This window comes from Leptonotus elevatus, chromosome 9, assembly GCF_054856555.1.
Source record: "Leptonotus elevatus isolate MCC_2025b chromosome 9, RoL_Lele_1.0, whole genome shotgun sequence".
Classification (NCBI taxonomy): domain Eukaryota; kingdom Metazoa; phylum Chordata; class Actinopteri; order Syngnathiformes; family Syngnathidae; genus Leptonotus; species Leptonotus elevatus.
Window position 1 is genome coordinate 7,926,820 of NC_141247.1, and position 23,619 is coordinate 7,950,438.

General features: G+C 38.0%; 1 protein-coding gene across 3 annotated transcripts; it reads right to left on the minus strand.

Moving 5' to 3' along the window:
• Positions 1 to 1,220: 1,220 nt before the first annotated feature.
• LOC147168256 (centrosome and spindle pole-associated protein 1-like) lies at positions 1,221 to 22,922 on the minus strand. Of its 3 annotated transcripts, XM_086085670.1 has the most exons (29): positions 22,866 to 22,922; positions 21,080 to 21,210; positions 20,661 to 20,733; positions 19,704 to 19,807; positions 19,044 to 19,297; positions 17,791 to 17,891; positions 17,581 to 17,677; positions 16,715 to 16,772; positions 14,215 to 14,471; positions 13,864 to 13,982; positions 13,635 to 13,767; positions 12,567 to 12,678; positions 11,180 to 11,236; positions 10,427 to 10,574; positions 10,191 to 10,316; positions 8,949 to 9,062; positions 7,254 to 7,354; positions 6,755 to 6,904; positions 6,539 to 6,667; positions 6,281 to 6,409; positions 6,076 to 6,142; positions 4,512 to 4,638; positions 3,758 to 3,894; positions 3,538 to 3,666; positions 3,292 to 3,329; positions 3,126 to 3,186; positions 1,867 to 1,976; positions 1,646 to 1,757; positions 1,221 to 1,570 (listed from the first exon to the last, which is right to left on the minus strand). In XM_086085670.1, exons 2-29 carry the CDS (start codon positions 21,176 to 21,178, stop codon positions 1,398 to 1,400), a joined length of 3,315 nt encoding a protein of 1,104 aa, XP_085941796.1. In that variant the 5' UTR covers positions 21,179 to 21,210; positions 22,866 to 22,922; the 3' UTR covers positions 1,221 to 1,397. The 3 variants fall into 3 exon arrangements, with proteins under 3 accessions (XP_085941796.1, XP_085941797.1, XP_085941798.1); XM_086085671.1 differs by lacking the exon at positions 11,180 to 11,236; XM_086085672.1 differs by lacking the exons at positions 1,221 to 1,570; positions 1,646 to 1,757; positions 1,867 to 1,976 and having other exon boundaries at positions 3,126 to 3,214.
• Between the last annotated feature and the right edge of the window lie 697 nt (positions 22,923 to 23,619).

The window sequence follows — 23,619 nt, forward strand, 5'->3', positions numbered from 1 at the left end:
TACCCTCTCAATCAGCAACACCCCAAGTTCTTCTACCTTCCACTCCCCCTAGTTGAGCATGTGCAGTTACGCATTCTTGCCTGGAGCTTATCATTTGTCGACGATGATGCAATAAACTACTAAATAGAAACAGACATATTTACCGTACCGAGCTGTACTGTTTTACTTTTAGTAAGAGTTTAATCATGTACTTTACCCAGGTCAGCCACCCCCAATTATTTGTTTTAAATACACAAGCTCCAGCAGGCTTTATTGTAAAATATCTCATATCTTGTAGGTTGAACATTAGTAGTAGGCTACAAGTGCACAGTACTGTAAATAATGTATAGCATTTACCGATTAAATCAAAGACAAGGACTTTATTTGTAGCCTTTTTTGCACCTGTCGATTAACCAATTTGTAACTTTTTGATTGGTCCATGATTGTCCAGTTCAAGTTATATTGACACTGATTGCACACTTATTTTAAATAAAAAATAAATAAAATCGATTAAATTGTTTTGTTACAACCCTAGTTAGGACCCTTTTATAACACAAATTACACTATAGCCAAATAATACCTCCTAAAAAGTTGTAACAAAAATAATATAATTTTGGGACATCAGTGACCTAGCATTTAGTTCTGTTCTCAGGTCTGGGGTTCAAATCTCATCAGAGTATACACAAAACATTTAACAAAACAAAGGTTATCGTTTTCAGGGGATCCCCAACTATCACATTTTCAGTTAGTGTATTGGATCTATTAAAAACATCCTATGCATTTTGACATTATGCATGCATTTTATTACATATTTAAACTTTTTATAATTGCTGTAGCGTAGCTGTATAGGTCTTGTCCGAGACATCTGTCGTCATCTGGCTGCGATGATTCCACTGGCAGAAGATTTTCTAACACCTTTGTTGGTGGTGAGCAGCTTTGCGGTCAGTTGGCAACAAGGCACTCCTACAGACTTGACTTGTTAAAAATTGCGCTTTCAAATCAATGCCACTGTCTTGCTTGATTGGCTTGGCTCTGTATCCTAATATCAAAAGTGTCCTTGAGCAAGGCACTGCTTGTGCTTTGTTTCTCATTAAGTCAGAGCATTGTAAATTGAATTTCCCCTCGAGTGATTATAATAAAAATACATGCAACCCCTCACTTCTTTTGCTCCCACGTTCCGCTGCCTGAGACTCATTCATGTAAGATAACATTTTTATTTGAAATAAACCAGTCGTAAAACATCCGTAAGAATAATTTATTACAAAACATTGTATCAATACATTGCAAAAGTAAATTATTAAATAAAAAGTAACCCTGTAAAGTCACTGAAAGTTGACACCAACCTAAAAACATTAACACGGACCCAATTCTTCTGTCATACATTAATCCCGAACATCAGTGACAGAAGTAATAGGCTCCTACGTTGTCAAACGGTCCCTCTTCGCTGATCCTCCTAAACATTTGAACGTTTCTGAAGTACCTGGTCGCATCCAGGGATCAGTTGAGAAGGATTCTATTGAATTTTGACGGTTGTGAGTGAGGTGAGAAATTTGAGGAGGTAACAAGTCATCATCGGACAGGTCCGGTGTTCCTGGAAATCAGCGAGTAGTCACTCGTTGTGTTTACACAAAGCTTTGAACATTTTTCAATATGACAGAAGCGTTACCCGATGTGTTGCCACCACGACAGGGGGACATCTTTTCTTGGCTTTTGTCCTCACTGCTTGACTCCGCTTCTTCCTGATGCCTGCTACCTGAGAGGATGGGATTGTCTAGTTCCTAACCAACAGAGGACGCACAATGAGTAAGGCTCCTAAACATGGTAGCAGTACGTTAAGTCACAGGGACAGTGAGAGGAACAACATGGGTAAAGTATAGAGAGGAGCACCAGGGACTGCAGGGTCTGTTTGGTCAGCCGCCTCCTCTCCCGTGCTGACATCTGGATTTTCTCCTCAGCCCTTGGGGATCTTGGCACAGGAAAAGCATCTCCCAACGGGGCTGAAAACACCCAAAACCAGAAATTTGTCTACTCCAGGGGTCTGTAATCTGCGGCTCTGGAGCCACATGTGGCTCTTTAGTCCCTCTCCTGGGGATCTCTTCAAAAATTAGTACAATTTTTTTCCCCCGATAATTATTTTTTTGGGATAAAATATTCTTTAAATGAATGAATGATTCAATTTCAGATTTAAAAAAAAATGTCAGAGTTAAAATTTTGTTGTCAGGAAAAAAGAGATGAAAGGTAGATGAAAAGTTTTTAAAATGACCTAAAGTCCAAAACATGACCATAAAATGTCCATGAAGGTGCCAAAAATGTAATACAATTGATTATAAAACACAGAAAAGAAAATATTCCCGAAGTAACCATAAAATGTCTCAAAACAAAATAAATCCCGAAAATTACCATAACATGTCCACAAATTTCCAAAAATGTCACAAAATTAATAGCCCAAAAAATGGCAGGGATAATGTCAAAAAATTGCCATAAATTTCAACAACAAAAAAGGGAAGGAAAGGCAGAACATGTCCATTAAAATTGACCCAAAAATGATCAGAAATTTGACAGAAAGGTAGGAAAGTCTAAAAATTTATGAAAAATTACAAAATTAAAAAATACTTTGTAATATTTTTTTAATATATAAATAAAGCAAAAAATCCAAAAACGAAAGGTAGAAAAAAATGCATTTTAGCATTGGATGCTGCATATTTTTGTGTTATGGTGCAGCTCTAATAAGCTCTTGGGCCCTCAGTTCATTACACTAACACAGTTTCCATCATCACAATCTTCAAATGTACATAACAAACGTTTTTTGTTATTTATTTGCTGAGGTGGCAAATCCAGGTCCACAAAGTAAAAACCCTGCCACAGTTTGGCTCTAGCCATTGATGCAAGCTAGCTAGCTTCCTAGCAGGTAAACATGGACCATGGGAGCTAGCATCTGGTGCTAGAGCCAAACTGTGGCAGGGTTTTTACTTTCTGGACCTGAATTTTTGCCACCTCTGGCTTAAAATGGCTCTTTTGACAGAAAAAAGGTTGCTGATCCCTGGTCTACCCTAACCACAGCACACACTTGATTTATTCCACTAATGATGTGGAAAATATTGCTTTTAGATCTTGAAACAATACTTTAATTTGATCAGCTTTCTTACCAAGAAAAGCGCTATCCGACTCAAGGAGAGAGCCTCTTGCACGTCGCCCCATCATGCTCTCCTGAAACACAGACACCCCCCATTCACAACTCCACGCCAACAGTGAGTGTCCAGTAAGTTCACATGAGACATATTGACAATGACAAAGCAATTATTTGTCGCTCACCAGTTTGTTTTGGTGAGTAGAGTACACATCAAAATAGTCTGTAAAACAAGAAAATACATTTTATGAAATGGATCCCATTTACACATACAAAAATCGGCTTGCATCTTTCACGTTTAGACAACAACTTTTTCCCTATTTGAGAAGCATGCAATCGCATACAATTTATAGAAATTCCCTCCTTCGTGACTGTGGCACAGTTGCATGTAGTGTCAAGTGGAATTTAAAAAAAACCCACTGTTCTCTAACCATTTGTGTATGTGGATCTCTGGCTACTGAGCTTCTGATGCGGATCATTGTAGGCACGCCTCCTCCTGCTGGCCCCACCCACTCTCTCCATCCTCTCAACATCGATGGCGCCGAGCCTGGATTCACAATCTGACATGCACATACAAACCAGTCAGCGGTAATTTGGTGTCATTATCAGCGATTCTGGAAGGAAAGCAATTAACAGCTTATGTTTATCAACCTGTGTAATTGAGCTGAAGTGAGTCATGAATTTGCAGCAGATTCCTTGGTTCCATGTTTCTGGAGCGGGACTTCCGAACCGGAGCTGGTAGCCGCAGCATTGCCATATTAAAAACATCCGCTTGTGGACGTGCTTTTCTGTGTTAATGAATGAACAGGAGGAACATTTTATACAATCAATTTAGAACTAAATTTACACAGGTAACCACCTATTCATCACATAATTGACTATCATGACTATTTAGACAAAAAACAACAACGTTATCAGTCATTTTAGCATTGCTTTATAATATTTTACCATGGTTCATTATTCATTTCAGCCAATGATGTTTCATGGAAATGCAGCTGGTAAGCACTCCAAGTAGTCTTCTTCTAGCTAAGTACAATATTAGGATATTGCGGTCTGGTCTATCAAAGAGGTCATTGCTTGTTCTCATTAACAAGCATTCTCTTAACTCCTTTTCGCTTGAAACAGGATATGAAATAAAAAATCAGATATGTTTCTATTTTTCAACACTAAAAGAACGGAACCAATTGTAGGGATGTCCCTATCACACTTTTTTGATACCCGAGTCTTGAGTCTTTGGTTTTAACTTAAGCATCTGCCGATACCGAGTCCCGATCCAAATACATTGGCAATGCATTACGAAAAAAAAAGACACAGCAGTGCAATTGCTTTTTAAAGTTGTATCATTTTTCTTTCTTCTTCTTAAGATCAATATTTGATGATGAATAAAAAATATAACGATTCTGACCTTCCAGCCATTAGGGAGTCCAATTCATCACAACTCCCCTGCAGCAGATCAGTCTCAAGTCGTTTTTGCTCAGCGCGAAGCTGCCGACGCAATGCTGACAGTTCACTGTACACGTCATGTTTACTAACTGAAAACAGAAACAATACATGGACAATAAATTGACTTTTTTCACAAAAAAATTAAAATATGTCACGATTGCGGCGCTCAACTTCCGGTCCTTATATTTAGCGCTAGAAGCAAGATGGATCGCAGAGTATATTGTACACTATCGCAAGCATTTGCCCCAAATCACCTTTGCCGATGTGGAAACTAGCATAGTACAAGAAAACTCCATCAGGAAAAAAAGAAGAATGAAGAAAGGGTATGCATTTTCCACGAGAAAACTCATGAAAAATCGCTTCATGTGCGCGTATGTCACCTAAGGTCAGAAAACTTATATGAATGGTCACTAATATTCACCCACATATTTTTACGTTTTATGCCCAGTTCCACCTCTGAAAATATAAAAACAATCGCCACAGTATTTTGGATTATATTGGCATTCAATTCAGCCTTCCTCCACATAGATGCGCTCACTATAAAAAGCTTTAACGTGTTAACTATGACCAATCCCTACCAAAATTGACATGCACATCTCTAAGTCAGGCCCATATCAATCTCTTAAAATAGCAATATGATCAGCTCAATAGTTTGGGTTTGATGGACATTAAGCATTTTTCTCATTAAGCGACGTGACAGATGTGCGCACCTATGCAGAGCAAGACAGTAAATACCTATAAAATCCAAAATACTGTGTCGATCGCTTTCATATTTTCAGAGATTTCTGTGGGCTTACGTAGATATGTGCATGTGAATTTTGATAACGATCGGTCGTTGTTTTCTGAAATTAAGCCACATACGAATGAATTCAATTGTGTGTTACCACTCAAAGTAATTTTATTAAGATTCAATTCTGTTTAATCTTAAATTGGTTCAACAGTTCTCTTTTTAGAATGTACTGCAGGTTACTACTTGTGACCAGATATCACTACGCGCATGGCCAAAACACTTTGTAATGGCTATTTAATGCACATAATAATAATATACAGTAATTTCTGGACTATAAGCCGCTACTTTTTTCACTTGCATTCGACCCTGCGGCTAATATAAAGGTGCGGTTTATCCATCAGATCACAAGGGGGCGCACTATAAAGGAAGCGCAAGAGCTTCAGGCAGAGCAAAATAAACCAAGTGAGCCCAAATACAGTAGGAGAGACAATACGAGAGCGAGACAATTAGCGCGCTCATTATGGAAAAGAAAGTCGCGGGAACCCGGTGCGGTAACATCAAAACACCTGCGGCTTATAGTCAGGTGCGCCTTATAGGCTAGAAATTACTGTAAGCCTCTTTGTGTAAGTGTGCATTTATGTGAATGAAAGCGGAATACTATGGAAAGTTCCCATTTAGATAAAATAGAAGGGCCTTGAATACAGTTCTAAATTGGACCCTCAAGGGAGTTGAACTACTTGATGGATGCAAAGCAGTTGATAAGTGTCAAATAAATGATGTGTGTGTGTGTATGTACCTGCAGCTCGTAGTTGATTCCTACAAGCGGGGACAGGGGGTGACCGGCAACCAGACAAAGATTGCTCCTGAAGACATAAATAGAAAAAGTGGAAGGGTCACATTTCCGAGTAGAAAGAGAATCTTGTGAGACTTAAAGGCATTTCTGCTTTATAAGAAAAAAAAAACCAATCTGGCTCAGCCAAGAATCATGTCCACAGGCTTACAATTATATGGTTTGTACACGCATGTGTGAGACTCTCAGACAGCGGAGCAGTAGAGTGACGGCTCGCAACAACGGGAGACCGTGTCCTCCTCTGCACAGTGGGAACTGGAGCGGACGACTCCCGGTGGACCTGAAGTCAGTCACAGGGTAAATGATACATATGAGACACAGGGGAAAATGTCATTTGTATCTCGAGTGAATTTCTTTGTGACACTTTCAAAATGTCACATTTTTCTTTCTATTATACTATACTTCGTACCCGTGCATGATTATTTTGCTCACGTTGGTTCATCTGCACTTCTTTCTCCATCTCTTCAGTCCTCTTTCTTTCTGCTTCCATCTTCCTCTGTTCTGCCATGTGAAGCTGTTGCTGTTTTTTGGCTTGTTCCTGTAATGCAGATTTCACCCACCCCACAAAATGATCCATAATTTAAGTTTTGTTTGACATTGTGCCTTTGTACAAAAAGCACCCGACCTGTATCGCTTTCTGTTTCTTCTTCTGTTCTTCTTCTTCATACTCCTCCTTGATGAGAGCCATCTGCTCTGCCACCTTCCTCTCTAATTTTTCATTATCCAGTCTGTTACGTTCCCTCTCCTCTGCCTGTCTTTTCAGCTTGTCCTCAATCTGAAAGCAGAGGCGGGTTAAAATCTCTTGAACAAAATTTCAAATACGAAACCAGCTTTATCGAGATACACCAAGTGGAGCTTCCCGCTTGTGGCAGGCATTGCAATGGTGGATGATTTTAAACTGTATCTAAACACTAGATGGGCAGCAATACAAATTTGGGTGCAACCGTCTACACATGATCGTCAAATAATGTGACCAACATCCAAATCTGTGTGTAGTGCAGCAAAATGGCACTCACAATTGGTCTTTTAGGACAAATAACTAAAATCAGCTCTCAATGTTGAGCTTGCCGTTTGAAGACAAAGTATCAGAACTCATACTGGACCAACGGCGCTTTAAGAGATACCTGCTTTTTCAGGTCAGCTTTGTACTTGTCTTGCTCATCGGGTTGCTGCGGTCTAGGCTGGTTGGTAAACACACTGCCCCTGGCAAACTGGGGTGTTTGAACTTGGGTGGAACATGGGGGGGACAAAAAAAAAAAATCAGCATAAAATTTATATTGTGTATAAAACCAAACAATCAATCAAATTCAAATCAATATCAAATGTAATTTTTAAATGACAAAGGCTGCAATTTGGTGAGGGGGCGTGGCACTGCTTAAATTTGCATTACAGAGTTTAAAATGTTAAATTTTTTTCTACATGATGCATGCTCCACCAATGCCCAGATGAGTATAGCCCATACATGCCCGTGCAAGCCATTGAAGCCACAGGGTGGCCATCTTACCACTCCCATCTCCCGAGCAGACTACTGTATATACTATACGTACAGATTAGACATATACAGCTCATAGGCTCTTAAAATAGGGCAGTGGTTTGCGGGGTGGTCACTATTTTTTTAAGTGGATGGTATGTGCTGCTTTGAAGACCCCCTTTTTATCGCTCAGTTCCTTAGACCCCAATATTAGATTTGGCAGAGGCATCTTTTGTTGAATTACAGGTATAGTTTTTTATTAGAAAATACAAAAGTTTCCTCCTGTAAACATCATTAACTCATTTGCTCCCAAAGACGTATAAATATATTCAGATTTTAAATGTTTTAAGTGTCCCAAAGACGTATGTATACGTTTTTTTATGCTAGAGCATACAGAAGGCTTTGATGCAGCCTCTCAACTGCAAAGAACGGTTGAAGAAATGGTGGTTATTACACAAATGGCCAGCAGGTGGCAGCAAAGCAAAATATATCAACCAGGGCCATATTGAAAAAAAAACTCAACTACTCACAATTCTAAATAGATTTGTGAATAATGATGAAACTTAACTATATTCTAATGCTAATTGCTGCAAAACGGAAACAGAAATATACTTTTCCTGATGAAAGAAGAGACTGTTTCTTTTGGTAGATTACATGTTTTTATAGCAATAGAACACAATATTCTGTGGGCCTTGCAAAATCTGTCAAAATCCAGTAAAACAATGAAGGGAGTTCAGTAAAAATGGCTGGGAGTGAATGAGTTAAGAATATAATTTATACATGGATTTAAGGAAAGTTGTAAAATATCTGAAGTCTTCTTATTTATGTTTAGCGAATTTAAAACATCATAAATCATGCTGTTTCTACTAAGTACTGTCTCAAATGTTCTTCGATTTCGATACTGTAAACGTATAGGATCGTACGGCCAGAAACATTTCTTGGGAGTGGTAATATGGCGGCCTCTTGATTTCAAAAGACTTGGCCTATTGGATGGAAATTGGAGGGGGGGAAAAAATACACAAAAAGAGCCTTCAAGCACGTCCCAAACTGCAGCTCAGGCACAAAGAAAACTGGGGGGACAGAAGTGCAACATGCACAAGCTTGACACATAGGCTGCAGTTACACTTTAGGCCAGATGTGGCAGTCGCGAGTAAAAAAAAAAAAAAAAGTGACAACCTCCGCAATGCATCTTTAACAGCATATATTCTTGACAGAATATTTGTAATGTACATGTATTTCAAGCATGATCACACGGTAATTTTCTGGAGAGGAAGGCTATGCCTAAAAGATTGTATAAACATTCGCGTTGCAGCTTGATTGCCATTGATACTTATCTCTGATTCAGTACCAGAAGTCTTGTCGTTGGGATTCTGATCTGAGCTGGCTGAAACAACAGCTGATGCTCTCTCTTGCTGCTCTGGGCTGCTCTGGGCATCTTCAAACAACTTGTGTATCTGGTGGCCTGCATAATGAAATTACCTTCAAAATATTGCTCATCTGCATTTGTTTTTTCCTTCTTCTTCATTTAAAAGATCAATTTGGATTTCAGATGTACAGAAATAAAAGGAAAATATAAAATTTCAGGGCGTACACTGTAGATCAACTTGAGAAGTAAATATCCACATTTCCACTGTTATTGATAAATGGGCTGAAATGCGGAGAAGATGTTTGTCAGGAATAAATAATATTCATGAACAATGGTAAATAAAATACTAATAATTATTTATTTATTTAATTCAGAAAATGTACTAGTTTTACATGCAAGATGAAAAGTACTTGCGCAGGTCTAAATTTGGGGTCTGGGGAAAATGACACCATTTAGCAGAGGTCATGTCGAAAAGCATCAAAATCAAGTACAAGTTCAAATGTCCCCGTAGGGAAATTATTGTTGCAGCAAGCAGTCAACAACATTTAAAACCAACAAAACATAAAGAACTAAGAACATAGAAGGTTTAAGAAAATACAGTGTATACTGGCACAAGAATCAACACAACCGAAGCAACGCCCATACATGACGGGGAAGTGCAAACAGCAATTTCTGTATATATAGAATACTCATAACAAATCAAGCAATTCAATAAAAATCAATAAAAACTGTCAATCAAGTACAACTCCTCTCCCGACCGGAGTTCAAGAGAGAAATGGCTGAAGGGACAAAAGGAATGCTTGTACTTGTTGCTTTTAATTCCCGGAAATTTAAACCGAGATCCAGACGGCAACATCTCAAACTCAAGGTATAAAGGATGGGAGTCATCCGAAAGAACGGCATTGGCTTTCCTCGATACCTGCCTGTTCTCTAAGTGAGCTTTGATGAACTCCCAATATTTTACTGCTTGTATTAATTATTTTGCTCAGTCCATTTTTTGATTTGGTGTTAACATTGCCAAACCAACAGAGAAGAGAGATAGTCAACACAGATTCAATGTATGATTTATAAAATAAAGTAAAATTTAACTTATTGTCCAAGATCGTCCCAAGAAATTTATAGCTCTCAACAGTATCTACTGACTGGCCTTTACTAATGGTTTGCTTTTGGGAGTTTCTTTCTGAAATTATGCACATTTCCTTTACAGCATTATTGCTACAGTACCAGAGGTCCTGCTATTGGGCTCAGGGTGCTCAGTTGGGCAGGTGGCCATCATAGCTGGGGTTCTCTGTCGGCACCCTGGGTTACTGTGGGCATCTTCATTCACCTTGTGCATCTTCTTGAGGTCAGCTGGTCACAAGAAAACAAAGGTTTACTCTTATGTGTGCGCAAATCAGTGTAGTGCAGTCATCAAATTGTGTATTATAAGGCAAAGCTACGAGGTTAACAGTAGGACACACCAATGAGATTTCCTGTACTGTCTTTAAGTGGGGCTCCACCTCCACCTCGACCCCAAGGCTGATGCCTCTTCATGTCGGCCGCGACCTTGGCCTCGTAATGCTCCTGCTCCTCCCTCTCCACACGCTTTCGCTCTTGCTTCTCCTGAATCTTAAAATCAAAAATAAGAACAGTGCTTTTTTTAGTCAGATGATCCTGCAGTGCTACTTTTGATCAAATGATGATACTTCATTGATACGTAGGCTAGATTTTTTTCTATTCCATCTGACCAAATACAGTACTGTAAATAATAAATCAAATGTACTACTATAATGGCAACTTACCTATATTAATGAATGAATGTATACAGCAGAATTACCATTGGACAATAAAAGACTATTTCTGTGCTAACTACTCCAAACACAAGATACATATTTTTCCCAGGACACTAGCAGGATCCAGAAAATAACCTAATAATCTCTTTGAGATAAAAAAAGAAAAAAGGAAAAAAAAATATTTTGAAAGGACGTTCATTACATTTACTGTATTAATGAGAGATAGTGAAAACTGTGGAACAGGCTCTCAGGCAAAAATAGGGTCCCTACAACACAAATGATGAGACGTACTACAGAAAATACAAAGGAGGGTAGGAACAGGTTTGGTGTGGCATGGGAGCATTTAACATCTGACAGTATAACAACTACATCTAAAAAATACATGTCGTCATAACTGGGGATCCAAGTTTTATATAGGGCTGGTCGTAACTCTATTTTTACCTTGCTCAATAGCTCGCTGCTCCTTTCCCTGGCACCGTTCTGCCAACATGTCACAAACTAAGATGCAATGAATGAATGAATCCAAACATCTTCAGACTTCTCTTGAACCATTTCACATTTTCATACAGTATGTGATGGCCATATACGGTATATTTAATTAATTCCACACAGTCTAGAAAAAAAGCCCTTGTAATTACAATAGAAGCAAAAAAAAAAAAAAAAGCCATAGTCCTATTCATCGTGGAATTTCAAATTATATTACTTTAAAGCCGTGATGTTGGTCTTTCAGAATCAATAGATCAGTGATTTCCAACCAAGGTGCCGTGTTACCCGAGTGTGCTTTGCAAGATCAGGGTGCTATGGGAAGTAATCCAATTTCACTTAATTTGTCAAAAAATTATTCCTCTTTGCTCATCTATCTATCTATGCCAGTGACATAAAGTATATCAGTTTTGTGTTGAATTAAACATATTTGACACTGAATGAGTCAATTTGTGTGAAAATTTAAACAAAATCATTATTTCAGTATTTGTGTCTAGTAGTGTACGGTAAGATTTTTGTAAAATGAGTGCCTTGGCTCAATAAAACATTGGGACACAGTGCGACTGCTAACTATACTATATATAAAGTCCTTTAAAGATGCATTGTGGAGTTTCAAATGTTAATGTTAAAGCTTGTTCGACATCATGCATGCTCCACCATTGCCCAGATGAGTACAAAGAGCCCTGACTTTTTAACTGCAACTGTGCTTATCAGATTGTTTCTTCCTTTCAGTGTGGAGTGTTGCCATGCACGAGCTTGACACAGAGGCTGCAGTTACGCTATAGGCCAGAGGTGGCAGTCACAAGTAAAAAAGTGACAAACACCACAATGGACCTTAAAGTTAAGTTTAATAAATGAAAAGAAAAGATTTCATCTGTAGCCTACAATCTCCCAAAATACACCTGCATGTCATCATAAGATGCATATAGAAGAGATTTCATGACTGCAGGCATGCATACATGCACACTGTATGAGTCAATTTGTGTGAAAATTTAAACAAATACACCTGCATGTCATCATAAGATGCATATAGAAGAGATTTCATGACTGCAGGCATGCATACATGCACACTGTATTAAGTGTCTGTCTGTGCCTACAGAAAGAAATACTTGCTATTAAAAAAAAATGTTCCATGGAATTTCATGTACAGACAGAAGATACAAATATGCATGTCCTCTCACCACTAATCAGAACTTTTGACTGTAATCAGTGTGTGTGTAGCATATGAAAAGAAGAACCAATTTATAAGGTGAAACAGACCATCGATTGAAGAATGTCACAAAGAAATTGTGACAATAATGTGTAACTGTTTTTGTGGAAATATTATTTCTAAAGTACAACTTACCTGTTTTTTCAAAGCATCTGCATAGTTCAAAGTCCTTTCCCTGGTTGATCCGGGCCTCTCTGGAAGGAACAGCCCAGTATTGGGGGCTGTTGTAATACTCTCAGTATTAGGCCTGCCAGGAAGAACACAAATTACACTGCAAAGGCCATTGGTAATTTTTCCATTTTACTGCTCTAGTACTTTTAACCTATTGATTTACAGTAATGATTTCCAGAAGAGTTAATAAAATGGTACTTACATGTACAGTATCTTAACTCAAATGCATTGGTGATACTAGATGCAATGATTACCGGTAATTGATTAATCAACAATTAATTAAATAAAAAAAAGTTTTTTCTAATCAATGAATTATTTAGATACATTATTTAATTAAAAATTCTCCAAATGCTCAGAATTTCAGCTTCAATACTAAATATTAAAAGTGGACTGATTAGCTGTTGAATCAAAACAAAACATTTGCTTTTACTTTGGAAAACAATGAACATTTTTGCCTAGTTTCTGAGATGTAACGAACGGACTGTGGATTTTCTGCACTGCCAATTTGAAATAAGATCATTTTTTTAATACAATGATGGAAATTAAGACATAAAAAAACCTTCTGGATTAATTGACAAAATAACCAACAGATGAATTCACTATTAAAATAAAGTGTAATAGCAGCCCTAGGTGATACCCAACTATTTAACCCTCTGGGCTCTATACAGGCCATTTGCATTCACCATTGCATCCTTTTTTCTTTAAAAAACAAAAAAAACTATTTAAGCAATGTTCATTACAATTTGAGTAAACTCATTCTACATTTCATTAAACTTCATTCTAGACTCAAAACTGGAACATATTAGTTTCTACCAGATTAAAACTTAAAGCAATGTTTGGACAGGGAGGAACATTTCATATTCTTAATATCTGAAAGAGCCAATGATCAAGCTAAAAAGGGTAGTAAAATCAAACAAGGCCTGAGGGTTAAATAATAAAAGATGACTATATCATAAAAAAAAGAAAAAATAGAATATGATGTTCATTTGGTGCTCTTGCTAAACTGACATAAAAAGAAAAGAGTATATTTACTGTATTGAGGACTCATTGAAACTGCTTCTACTTTGGGGGCTTGTGTCACCAAGCTGACTGGGCACAGCTCCTCCCGGTGGTATGTTATAGCAAGGCAGGGGAAGTCCCACAACAGGGTAAGGCAAATGACCATCTATATAGGGAGATATGTTAAAAAATAAATGCTGAAAGCTTACTGTCGCTGAGATGAGAGAGTGTCCTCTATTCAACAGAAGGATTTAGTACTCACAGTAGGCAAGGTTTGGGTCAAGCAGGTTTCTGGTGCTGTAGTTGTAATGGGAGTCTCGATAGGGACCACTGAAGGCTTCGCCAACTATGTGAGCGGGATGAGGAGGGAGCAAAGGAATTCTGCAGAATGCCACAAAGTTGAATTAATCATTATGGCACATTATAAGGATTTTTTAGATACACAGCAAAAAATTACAATTAGAACAAAAAATGAGACAAGCGTGTCAAAAAAAGATATCTCCCGGATTTTCCCACCAGATTATCTTAATAAACATGAAGTCAAATTTTTATACCAAAAATGGTTCCAACAACCAGACATGAAAAAAGCAAAGGCTACAAACACAATATATACCTGGAGGTGTCCACAGCTCTGGGGACGGTGAGGCCAACAGGCTGCCTATTAGGCGACAAGCCATCTGCACTGCACTGAAGCAGTGGGGACTGAAAGCCTACAAGGGGCTGATCCGGTGGAGGCATCAGCCGGCCCCTAACGGCAGCCTTGTCATGATTAGGTAAACTGGATGATGATTCATTCTGTCCCAACATGGACTGCCCCAACAGCTGAGAATCTTTTCTCCTGCTCAGTCCAAATTGCCTGATTTGGTTGGGCTAATGAGTGGAGACAGACCAACAACAAAAATGCTATGAATAAGTGACAGATTTTCTAAGATGGCTACCTTAAACTACTGATTATCTGTTGAACCAAAATAAAACATTTGCTTTTACATTGGAAAACAATTAACATTTTTGCCTTGTTTCTGAGATGTAACGAATGGACTGTGGAAAAGATCCACTTAGTATTGACTAACAGTTTTTATATTGGTAAATGATGTAATCAATCAAATTTGAGAAATGCCAAAAATAAGAATTTTATTATTATTATTATTTTTTTTTTTAAAGGTAGTGTTGGTTGTTTTTCTATTGGATCATGGATTCAAATGCTTGGACAAACCTAAACTGCGGTGGCCGTCAGCTTTATACAGTACAGGCGGGTTCTTAGGATTTGAGTTGTCCCGCAGCTCAATGTACAGGTACGAATTTTTCAGATGGTGCTACCAACAGACCGGTACAGTCATCAAACATCGGAAACTAAGTACAAATGTAATGCATTGATTGATTACAAGATCAATACATAGAACGGAAACGTGAAGCATACGCTTTTTTCTTTTTATAGGCACAAAGGAAATTACCTCTTTTCCGCTTGCCAAGGTTGTTTATGCAAGATAAAAGACTTCAGGCTGTGTTTCTGTAGCTTTAGTCTGTCACGGACATTGCTTTGTGTTTTCAAAGTCTCAGTCTCCCTGACACATCTCTCATTAGATTTCTATCAATCACTTTGGCAGAGGTTTGCTTTTAAAGCTTTGTGACATGGAGATGATTACCAAGAGTAAATGTCATTGAAAAGCTTTGTGACATGAAGATGACGACCTAGTGTACATGTCATTCCGTAACGTTCACACTGGTGATTATGAATTTTTGTTCAATCTTTTTGCGTGGGCATTCATGTAACAGAAACAATCGCAACTTGTAATGTGCACAGAATACGCCTGGGAAGTGACACGCGTGCACACCAAACATGTCACGTATAGGAGGACCAAAAAAATGCCAAAAAAATAAAAATAAATAAAAACGGATTAAATAACATTTTATGACACATTTCATGCTGACAGAGTCTGCAGTATAAAATAAATAAATATAAGAGCAGGGCGTTTTTATTGATTGATAATTGATAATTAATTCTATTTATATATTTATTTCCACATTTATTTTTGAATCTAGTTTATTTTTGTATTTTTACTTTTATTAGAGATAGATAGATAGATAGCTAGAAAGAAAGAAAGAAAACTGGTCACGTCCATGTCCCATTGGGCAAATACGAATTCTCACTTTAAATTCAGATTTCTGAGAATAATGTGAGAATCCTGCCAACCCTTTTTTTCTTTCCACTGGCCCTAATCCTCTTCCGTAGGCAAAACAAATGTGAGCTTGATAAATTAAATAACACACAATGGATTTTTTTTTTAGACATTGAACTCCTGACCAATGCGGATGCACTACTTAATCTATGGAAAGCACCAACTTTTCAATCTGTCTCTCAACAAGGGTAAAGGCAAGTTAGCGATTGCCTTTAGTTTTGACCCCAATTTGCACCTTACCCTGACAGACAAGTCCATCACTTCTCATCATGGTCTTCACCAATTTACGTACAACTTCCCCTGGTTTAACAATGATTTTTGAGAAATTTATATTTTGGGACGCACTAGGTTTTGTGCCAATCCTGGCTGTTTGATACGAGATGAAGATACGGTACTATTTCATCATCGGTTGTGTCAAGATCCTCTTTCACAAACTCAGCAGGAGGCGGATATGCTCTTTTGCATTTCATTATGAGCAAAGCTTTGGAGTAAACGGTTCCAATGCCATAGGATAACTGATCCTAACTAACTACCGCCAAATGCCAGTTATTAACCACAGCCATGGCTTTGTAGTACATGTTCACAAAAAGGAAGCGTTGTCCAGTTACGATTGCCAATTGACTTCGAAAGGCTGCACTTCTGCCGTTGAAGACAGAACAGCTCAAGCTCATCTGGGAATTTGTCTGATGATGTAATTGACTACACCGAAAAAGACTGATAATGTGTGTACCAAGATGTTTTGAGGTGGTAAAGCATAATTTGCTATGCGTCAGACATATTTATTATGGAGAAAAACCTTGCATTGCAAACCTTGCATTTAGATGACCTAAATTCAGTTAATTTACCTCTTAAATCGCTGCAGCTATGATGTCACTATTGCACACAAGTACATCACAAACAATAAATCGTGCAACCCTACATCAGATATATGCTGACCTGTTTCTCTGGATCGTTTGACTCCGTCGCAGCAACTTTTAGCTCCAAATCTTTCTCCCTATACAAAGGACACAGCTCACAGTAAGTGGTTAAATATAATACATCAGCGGTGCAACAATTAATTGAAAAATAATTTTCCAATCAATCAATCAATGACTATTTTGATAAATGATTCATCATTCAGAACCATGGTTTAATTTGAAATTGTCCAAATCCACTGATTTTAGCCTTATAACAGTACATAGTGATTTCTGTAGTCCTCCATTTCCCTTTTTTTTTTTGGCAAATGTTAATCATATAGGTTTGTTTTCGTTTGCTGGGATTTTGCAGTTTTGTTTTGATCTTAAATGCCACGCGTCATAAAAAAATACCAATACATACTGATTTATAGGTTTATTTGTTTTTATTCTGCATGATGCAGTTTTTGGTACATTTATACTCAAGAATGACGTATACATTAGTCCGAAAAATATGGGAATTTTCAGTACCGCAGTTTACGCAAGACACTACATTGTAAATGTAAGAGTGAATGGTTGTTTTGTCTATATGTGGACTAGCAACCACTCTAGACTGTGTCCCCCAAGCCTCCCGCCCAAAGTCAGCTGGAACTCACCCACGAGCCTCATGAGAAGCGATATGATGATCGATGTTATTGATTTTTACATTTGTCAGATTTAAGCTTTTTTAGTTACTGGTGTAGGTTTTCTTGAGCCAATAATTCAAAAGTGCACACTACTACTTCTACTTGTCCATTCACAGACGGCTCCATATTCCCTTGTGATTGTAGTTCCAGCATTATACATGTGAGCACATTTTGTTTGCGTGCAGTAGAATATGTCATAATAATCAGTTAAAACTGAGCTTGCCTCTTTTTGTTTCTGTATTGCTCGGCTATCTGTTCCTGGAGCTCCTCTCTGTAGCGCTCTTTCCTCCTTTGTAAGGTTTCAGTGGTAGCGTTTTCTCCTGAAAAAAAAAAAGTTTTTCTGATAACTTTATTCAGAATTGTCTACTACCGGTCACAAGGCTGCATGGTGGTACAGGCTCAAATTAACTATAATTCTGCAAGTCATTTTTACCAATTAAAAGGCCAGTAGAAAATTCCGCTTCATCAGCTTTGTTTTGTGCTCTTGATCGCCTGCCTTTGCTGATAAAACCTGAAATAATCTCCCTCTCCTCCCTGGAAAAAAATCCGAAACTTAATTAAAATACACAAAGAACATACATTAAGTGTGGACATTAAATGAATGAATGATGTCTTTGTATTCCTCTCAGCTCACAACAGCTTAATGGCACTTAAAGTGGAAATCTTTGACTGTCTCACGATTCGATTCAGATTTTTGGGTCTGCGATCCGATTCAGAATCGATTTTCGATTCATAATGATTTGATTAACAATGATTTCTGCTTCAAATTTATAGATGTGCAAGGAGTCGTCATGATATCCAGTCTGACTCGCCAATGCTAATTAGCGCGCTACTCGCGGCACTTTTATCACAAAAAAAAAAACAGCTATTCATACAAAACGTTTCAGGAATGTATACAGAGAAGCATGTTAACATTACTCACCGGCATATGCGCTTCCTACGCTGCAAAAAAAACTACTTTTATTGGAAAAACTTGTTTGTGACTTTTTCCTTCTACTGTCTAATGTGGCTACAACTTGCAAGTCACGAGTTTCGATCGACACGTAATCGCGTTGCGACGGTTTCTGTGACGTCACCCAAGTACAGCGTCACAAAAATCAGAACAACAACGAGGAAAGAGAAAAACTTGTGGCGATTGCCCTTTCCCCCCGCTTTTTTTTAAATGTACTTGGGATGGATGGATGGTTTGAGGGAGAGGAGACAGCGTCTAGATAAAGAATTTGAAAAGGCTAACAGTAGACTGGAACGAAAATAAGCAAAGGATTATCAAGAGAATTGTTTTGGTGGAAGAGACTTAAGCCGAGAATGCATCATCGTCGCGCATGAAGGTAAGATAATTTTTTATACTAAATAATTTTTAGCCAATCAGCACGAAAGCCCCATCGGGAGTTTTGTAGTGGAGACGCACACATACGGGGCTGGCCCAGTAAATTTACCCCGAAGTTCCTGCGGTGGAAACGTGGCTATGGTGTTTTTGTCGCAAAGCATTGCCATATGTGATAAATCATCTGTCAAACTTTGGGGGGGGGGGGGGGGGTGTTGCGCTAGTATATAATTAGAGCAATATCCTTTGTGAATAGGACGTATTGAGGGAGTAAACTGCTGGCGCAAATGAAGAGCAAATGATGGCGCTATCAGCGGACGCAGTACATTCTTAGTGCATTTGGCCCTTTGTGTTCTAACTACCTGTCATCATCCTTTGTGTGTTGCATCTTCTCATAACTGCAGTCCAGCCCCAATTGTCTGCTACTTCTGACCCCTGTTAGCTTTTCCTGGGTGTACTGCTCCAACTCTGACTCCTGGTCCACGGGCATCTCTCGCCTGACCTGGTGTTTGGGACTTTCCGGAGGGGAAAGAACTCTGTGAGGCTCCTTACGGACTTCTGTCAGTGTGCCTACATCCCTCCGTGAATGGGGGCGTTGTCTGAGGACACCATTTTGCTAGAGGAAGAGGAATGTGATGTACAGACATTTTTTTCTTTAATGATACAAAATTAATCATTTAAATTCTTACCCATGTTTTTTTTAACTTCAAGAGTCTCCCTTGTTTACAAATTAATCAGCGTACTTATTTTTAATATAATTTAATGTATTCAGCAATAACTATTTTATTTAATTGTCTTGGTTGTTGCTGCTGTATTAACAAATGGTTATTGCTATTTAACAAATGGTAAATACCTGCTAACACAGCATTATCAACTCATTATTCAAAACTGTGCAAGCAGAGAATATTTCACTCCACAGAGTGTCAAATGTAACACAGAAAGCATGTCATTACAGTATTTAGGCACCTGGGAATTGTCACTGGAAAGAATCATGACGGATAAAAACACTACAAATCTGTCACCTGTGCAATGTAGCGTCTGTAGTCCATACGAAGCTCATGCTGAAGCCTCTTTTTCTTCTTTTCGTATTCCACACCGAGGGGAAGACCCACAATGCTGCTTTCCTCTGATAGAAATGCACCAATTAATATTTTAACTGTCTTCATTGCAAGGGGTTCAAAACAAGACAAATACAATTTTACCATTTTATAGTGGCTATCCTCAGCTCCTATAGTCGCTGCGCATGGATGTTTTTTTTTTTTGTGCTCGACTCAACAATTGGGCATGCTGTTCTCTTTGCGTGGTGTTCCAACTTTATAGTCAACTTCAATGTTTGAAGCTTTAATTGTGATGCAGATAGATTGTTTAGCTCATTTGCTCCCAAAAAACGTATAAATACGTTCTATATAAAATATTACCATACTCTCAAAGATGTATTTATACGCTTTTTTTGTGGGTTTTTTATGCTATAGCATACAGAAGGCTTTGATGCAGCCTCAGAATTGTAGAGAACGGTTGAAGCAATGCTAGTTGGTAGCAGAGTATAAGAGATCAACCAGGGCCATGTTGAAAACAGATTTGTGAATAATGATGAAACTTAGCTATACTCTAATGCTAATTTCTGCAAAACCAAAACAGATAGAAATACACTTTTTTTTTTCCTGATGAAAGAAGAGTCTCTAATCTTTCTTCAGTCAAAATCCAGTAAAATAGCCGGGAGCGAAGAGCGTTGCTTCAGTGAAAATGGCTGGGAGTGAATGAGTTAACATTGTTTGAGTCTGTGAATAAACTAGTGGTAAAAAACACACGACCCCTACACTTGTGCTTTTAAAGAATAGAGAGTACCCTGCACTGCCACCGTGGAGACCTGCTATAAACGCATGCATGACAAATAAACAGATGTGGCCTCTTTAAATTTACTGCAACAAACATAACAGAAAACTAAAACTAACAATGTGGATTACTGTATAGTCACGTACCTATTTCCTGCACAGCTAACCTGGGAGGGATGTTCTCCTTGAGAAGGGGCTCATAGCTTTTTTGAGGTTTTGTCTGTCAGATGAAAATCAAAATATATTCAATGACTTTAATTGGCTCACATCTATTAAAATAAATAAATAAAAACAAACACAGTAGAGTAATGAGTTCAACCTTTCAATTACAGTCTAATAACAAAATATGTGATCGGCTGAAATGTCCTAGTTTGGTGCTTGATCAATGACGTCATTGACCAGATCAGTGAAATTAGTGATCTGCCCCAAAATCCTGATCGTAAAGCCTGCTTTCCATAATGTTTGTCTGTTGACGGTATACGACAAATGTGTACTGTTAACGCATCATCGTCATTAGGTCATAGTTTGAAAAGTGTAGCCCAGTTTTGAAGAATATGCCAACTCACCTGGATTTCCATGTAGGGAGGATCTTGCTGCAAACTAGCTCTATCTTGGGCCACTCTTGTCTTACGCTCTCTGATGAAGAGCTCCAGCTCATCTTCCATGGCTACCTGGCAAAAAAGTATCCACGCACCACCTGAAATCACAAAAATAAAATTATGGCATACATGCACATCTACAATTCTACAAATATATTACAAAAGAAAATTAATAGACAAATCTGTGGAAATTAGTACAAATGGGGATTGGATATTGAACTTTTTTTGTTGTTGCATTATTTAATACACTTCTACATAAATCTGTCAGTGTTAAATTTCCAGTGTTCGATGAAATCTGGTGTAAACAGTGTTATTCTGACACTGTTAGCATGACAAAAAAATAACTCTGAAAAATAATAATAAAGATAAAATTAACACTTTGAAAAGTGTCAGATTAACACTCTTTGGTGTGGACACATATAAACACGTTTCTAGTGTTATATTTAACACTACACAGTGTTCGTCTAACTCTAGCGATTTTGCTGTGTGGTATTGGTTGCACAAAGCAAGACTTTAGTCCTCAATGCCGGTGCAGCTCAATTAGTTCAGTTAGGTCCTTCCGTAGCATGAACTATGCAGGGTAGCCTCATCAGTGGTACGGGATCAGTGATCTTTTAGTTCAGGTCATTTTCTGTTGAGCATTTTTGTTCAACATAATCCTACAGAAAAAAAAGTGCCAGGGAGTGATACTTGATGATGGTGAATGGGGTGGCTAGAGGATTTGGACATCTCCAATTCAACGGTCTGAAAACATTTCAACAACCCGCAGATATGCAGTTCCTGATGTGGTGGTGCACCATCTAAAATAAACTTTGAATAAATCCAATTAACATGTCCAATCATTTGGTTTTGTAATGTAGTGTTTTAGAGACAACTTGTTTATCCCTGAATCAGAATACACGGCAAATTTCAAATTACCCATGCACAAAACAAAGAGACATCCTTTATCAGTAAGTCTTCCTCTTCATAAGTGTTCGCTGTAGAATGTCGCTAAGGAAATCACCTTCACATTCAGCCACATTTCAGAAATATGTTTATTTAGGCGCCTGAGTACCTTGTCATAAGGTTGCGCCAATTTCGCCAACCCATCACAACAAAAAAAAGTGATGGTGGGTCTAGACCTCGACAAATCGAAATGAAATGATAAAAACAGCAAGCCAGTGATTTCGGTCAAACGAATTATAAATGCAAAAGGCTTTTCTTTTTTGTCCTTGTTTTTTTTTACTGTAACATACCTTTAGTAGTAAATAATTTTATGCTGCAACATAAGTTGTGTTTGTGTTCATGCGTGGGTCTGTTATACAATTGCAAAATGTACAGAGGTACTGAAAAGTCTGTTTCAACTTGCAATTAGTAATAGGTGCTGTCCAATCATTCTTTGACAAATAAATACTGTTACTGCCACTTTAATTTCCGTTGTCTGGCAACCACAATGCAGCCATAAGCACCGAGCAATAAGCTATAGTGAGCTAAAAATGGCGTTAAATGTATTTATAGTTAACGAGTGCACTTATTACCGTGGTGGTACTAACGATCAATTAAGTCTGTAGTTTACAGCATGTTTGTTGTGCAAGCTAATAATATTCCGCTTTGATATCTTTAAGCTAGCCTGTTTGCTGAAGAAAAGAGTCTAGGCCAACATTTAAACTAAAAAGCTAACCAATACCTCACATACAATTAAATGCAGGGATGCTAACGTCTCACGCTGTTACCCAAACTTAAACATACATTCGTAATATGCAACGTTACCTACCCGGTAGAATGGTTTGTACCTAGCAACTGTTTTGTGGCGCCTTGTTCTTAATATCCGATAAGTCAATGCAGATGCAGTGCAGATTCCGGTGTAACATGTCAAAATAAAATTTAATTAGCATTTTTTCGCCCTTCTTCCATATTTACAATGAAAAACTAACTACTTAGCCGATTGAGCCGTAAATTATTGGGGGATACGCGGATTAAAAGATCCTGATGTACCCATCCCCAGGATACTCGTTATCAGGTTGTGCGTTGCGTGGACTTCGGAGCCAGCCGTGTCAGCGATAACTGTTTTTATTTTGAAAGCGTGAAGCTGCACTTCCTATAGTTTATCATTCTCGAATTGACAGAATCACCGTGGTAGACGGTGGCAACGACTGTTACTGGGATACTAGTTTGGTCAACGTCCCCTGGTGGGAATAACAGTATTTTACTCCAATTCTTTTCTTCCACGTTGTAGAGAGGTATTGTATCAACTTAACTCTATTCGTATAGCACTTTAAACACACAATGTGCTGTACATGTCATAACAGACAGTTAAAAGTAAATTAATAACAAAGACAGTAAAACACATTAAACTGCATTTCAAATTACTGTTTAAAATGTGTTTATAAAATTGCATACTCTACAAACGTTGTCTTTCAGAATGACGGAGGTCAGGTTAAACTTAATTTGTTATTCTGCACAATACAGTATACCATTAGCTCAATAACCAAGTATATGTGATGCCTTCAGTGTATCTGGATTAATGT

Bases quoted from the DNA above. Each gene is read 5' to 3' on its own strand.
- LOC147168256 (XM_086085670.1), bottom strand. From the start codon at position 21,178: ATGGAAGATGAGCTGGAGCTCTTCATCAGAGAGCGTAAGACAAGAGTG. The intron at 19,298-19,703 runs GTGACAGATTTG...CTCTTCCTCTAG, and splicing joins ACAGACGCTACATTGCACAG to CAAAATGGTGTCCTCAGACA. The intron at 10,317-10,426 runs GTGTGTCCTACT...TCTTGTGACCAG, and splicing joins CAGTACAGGAAATCTCATTG to CTGACCTCAAGAAGATGCAC.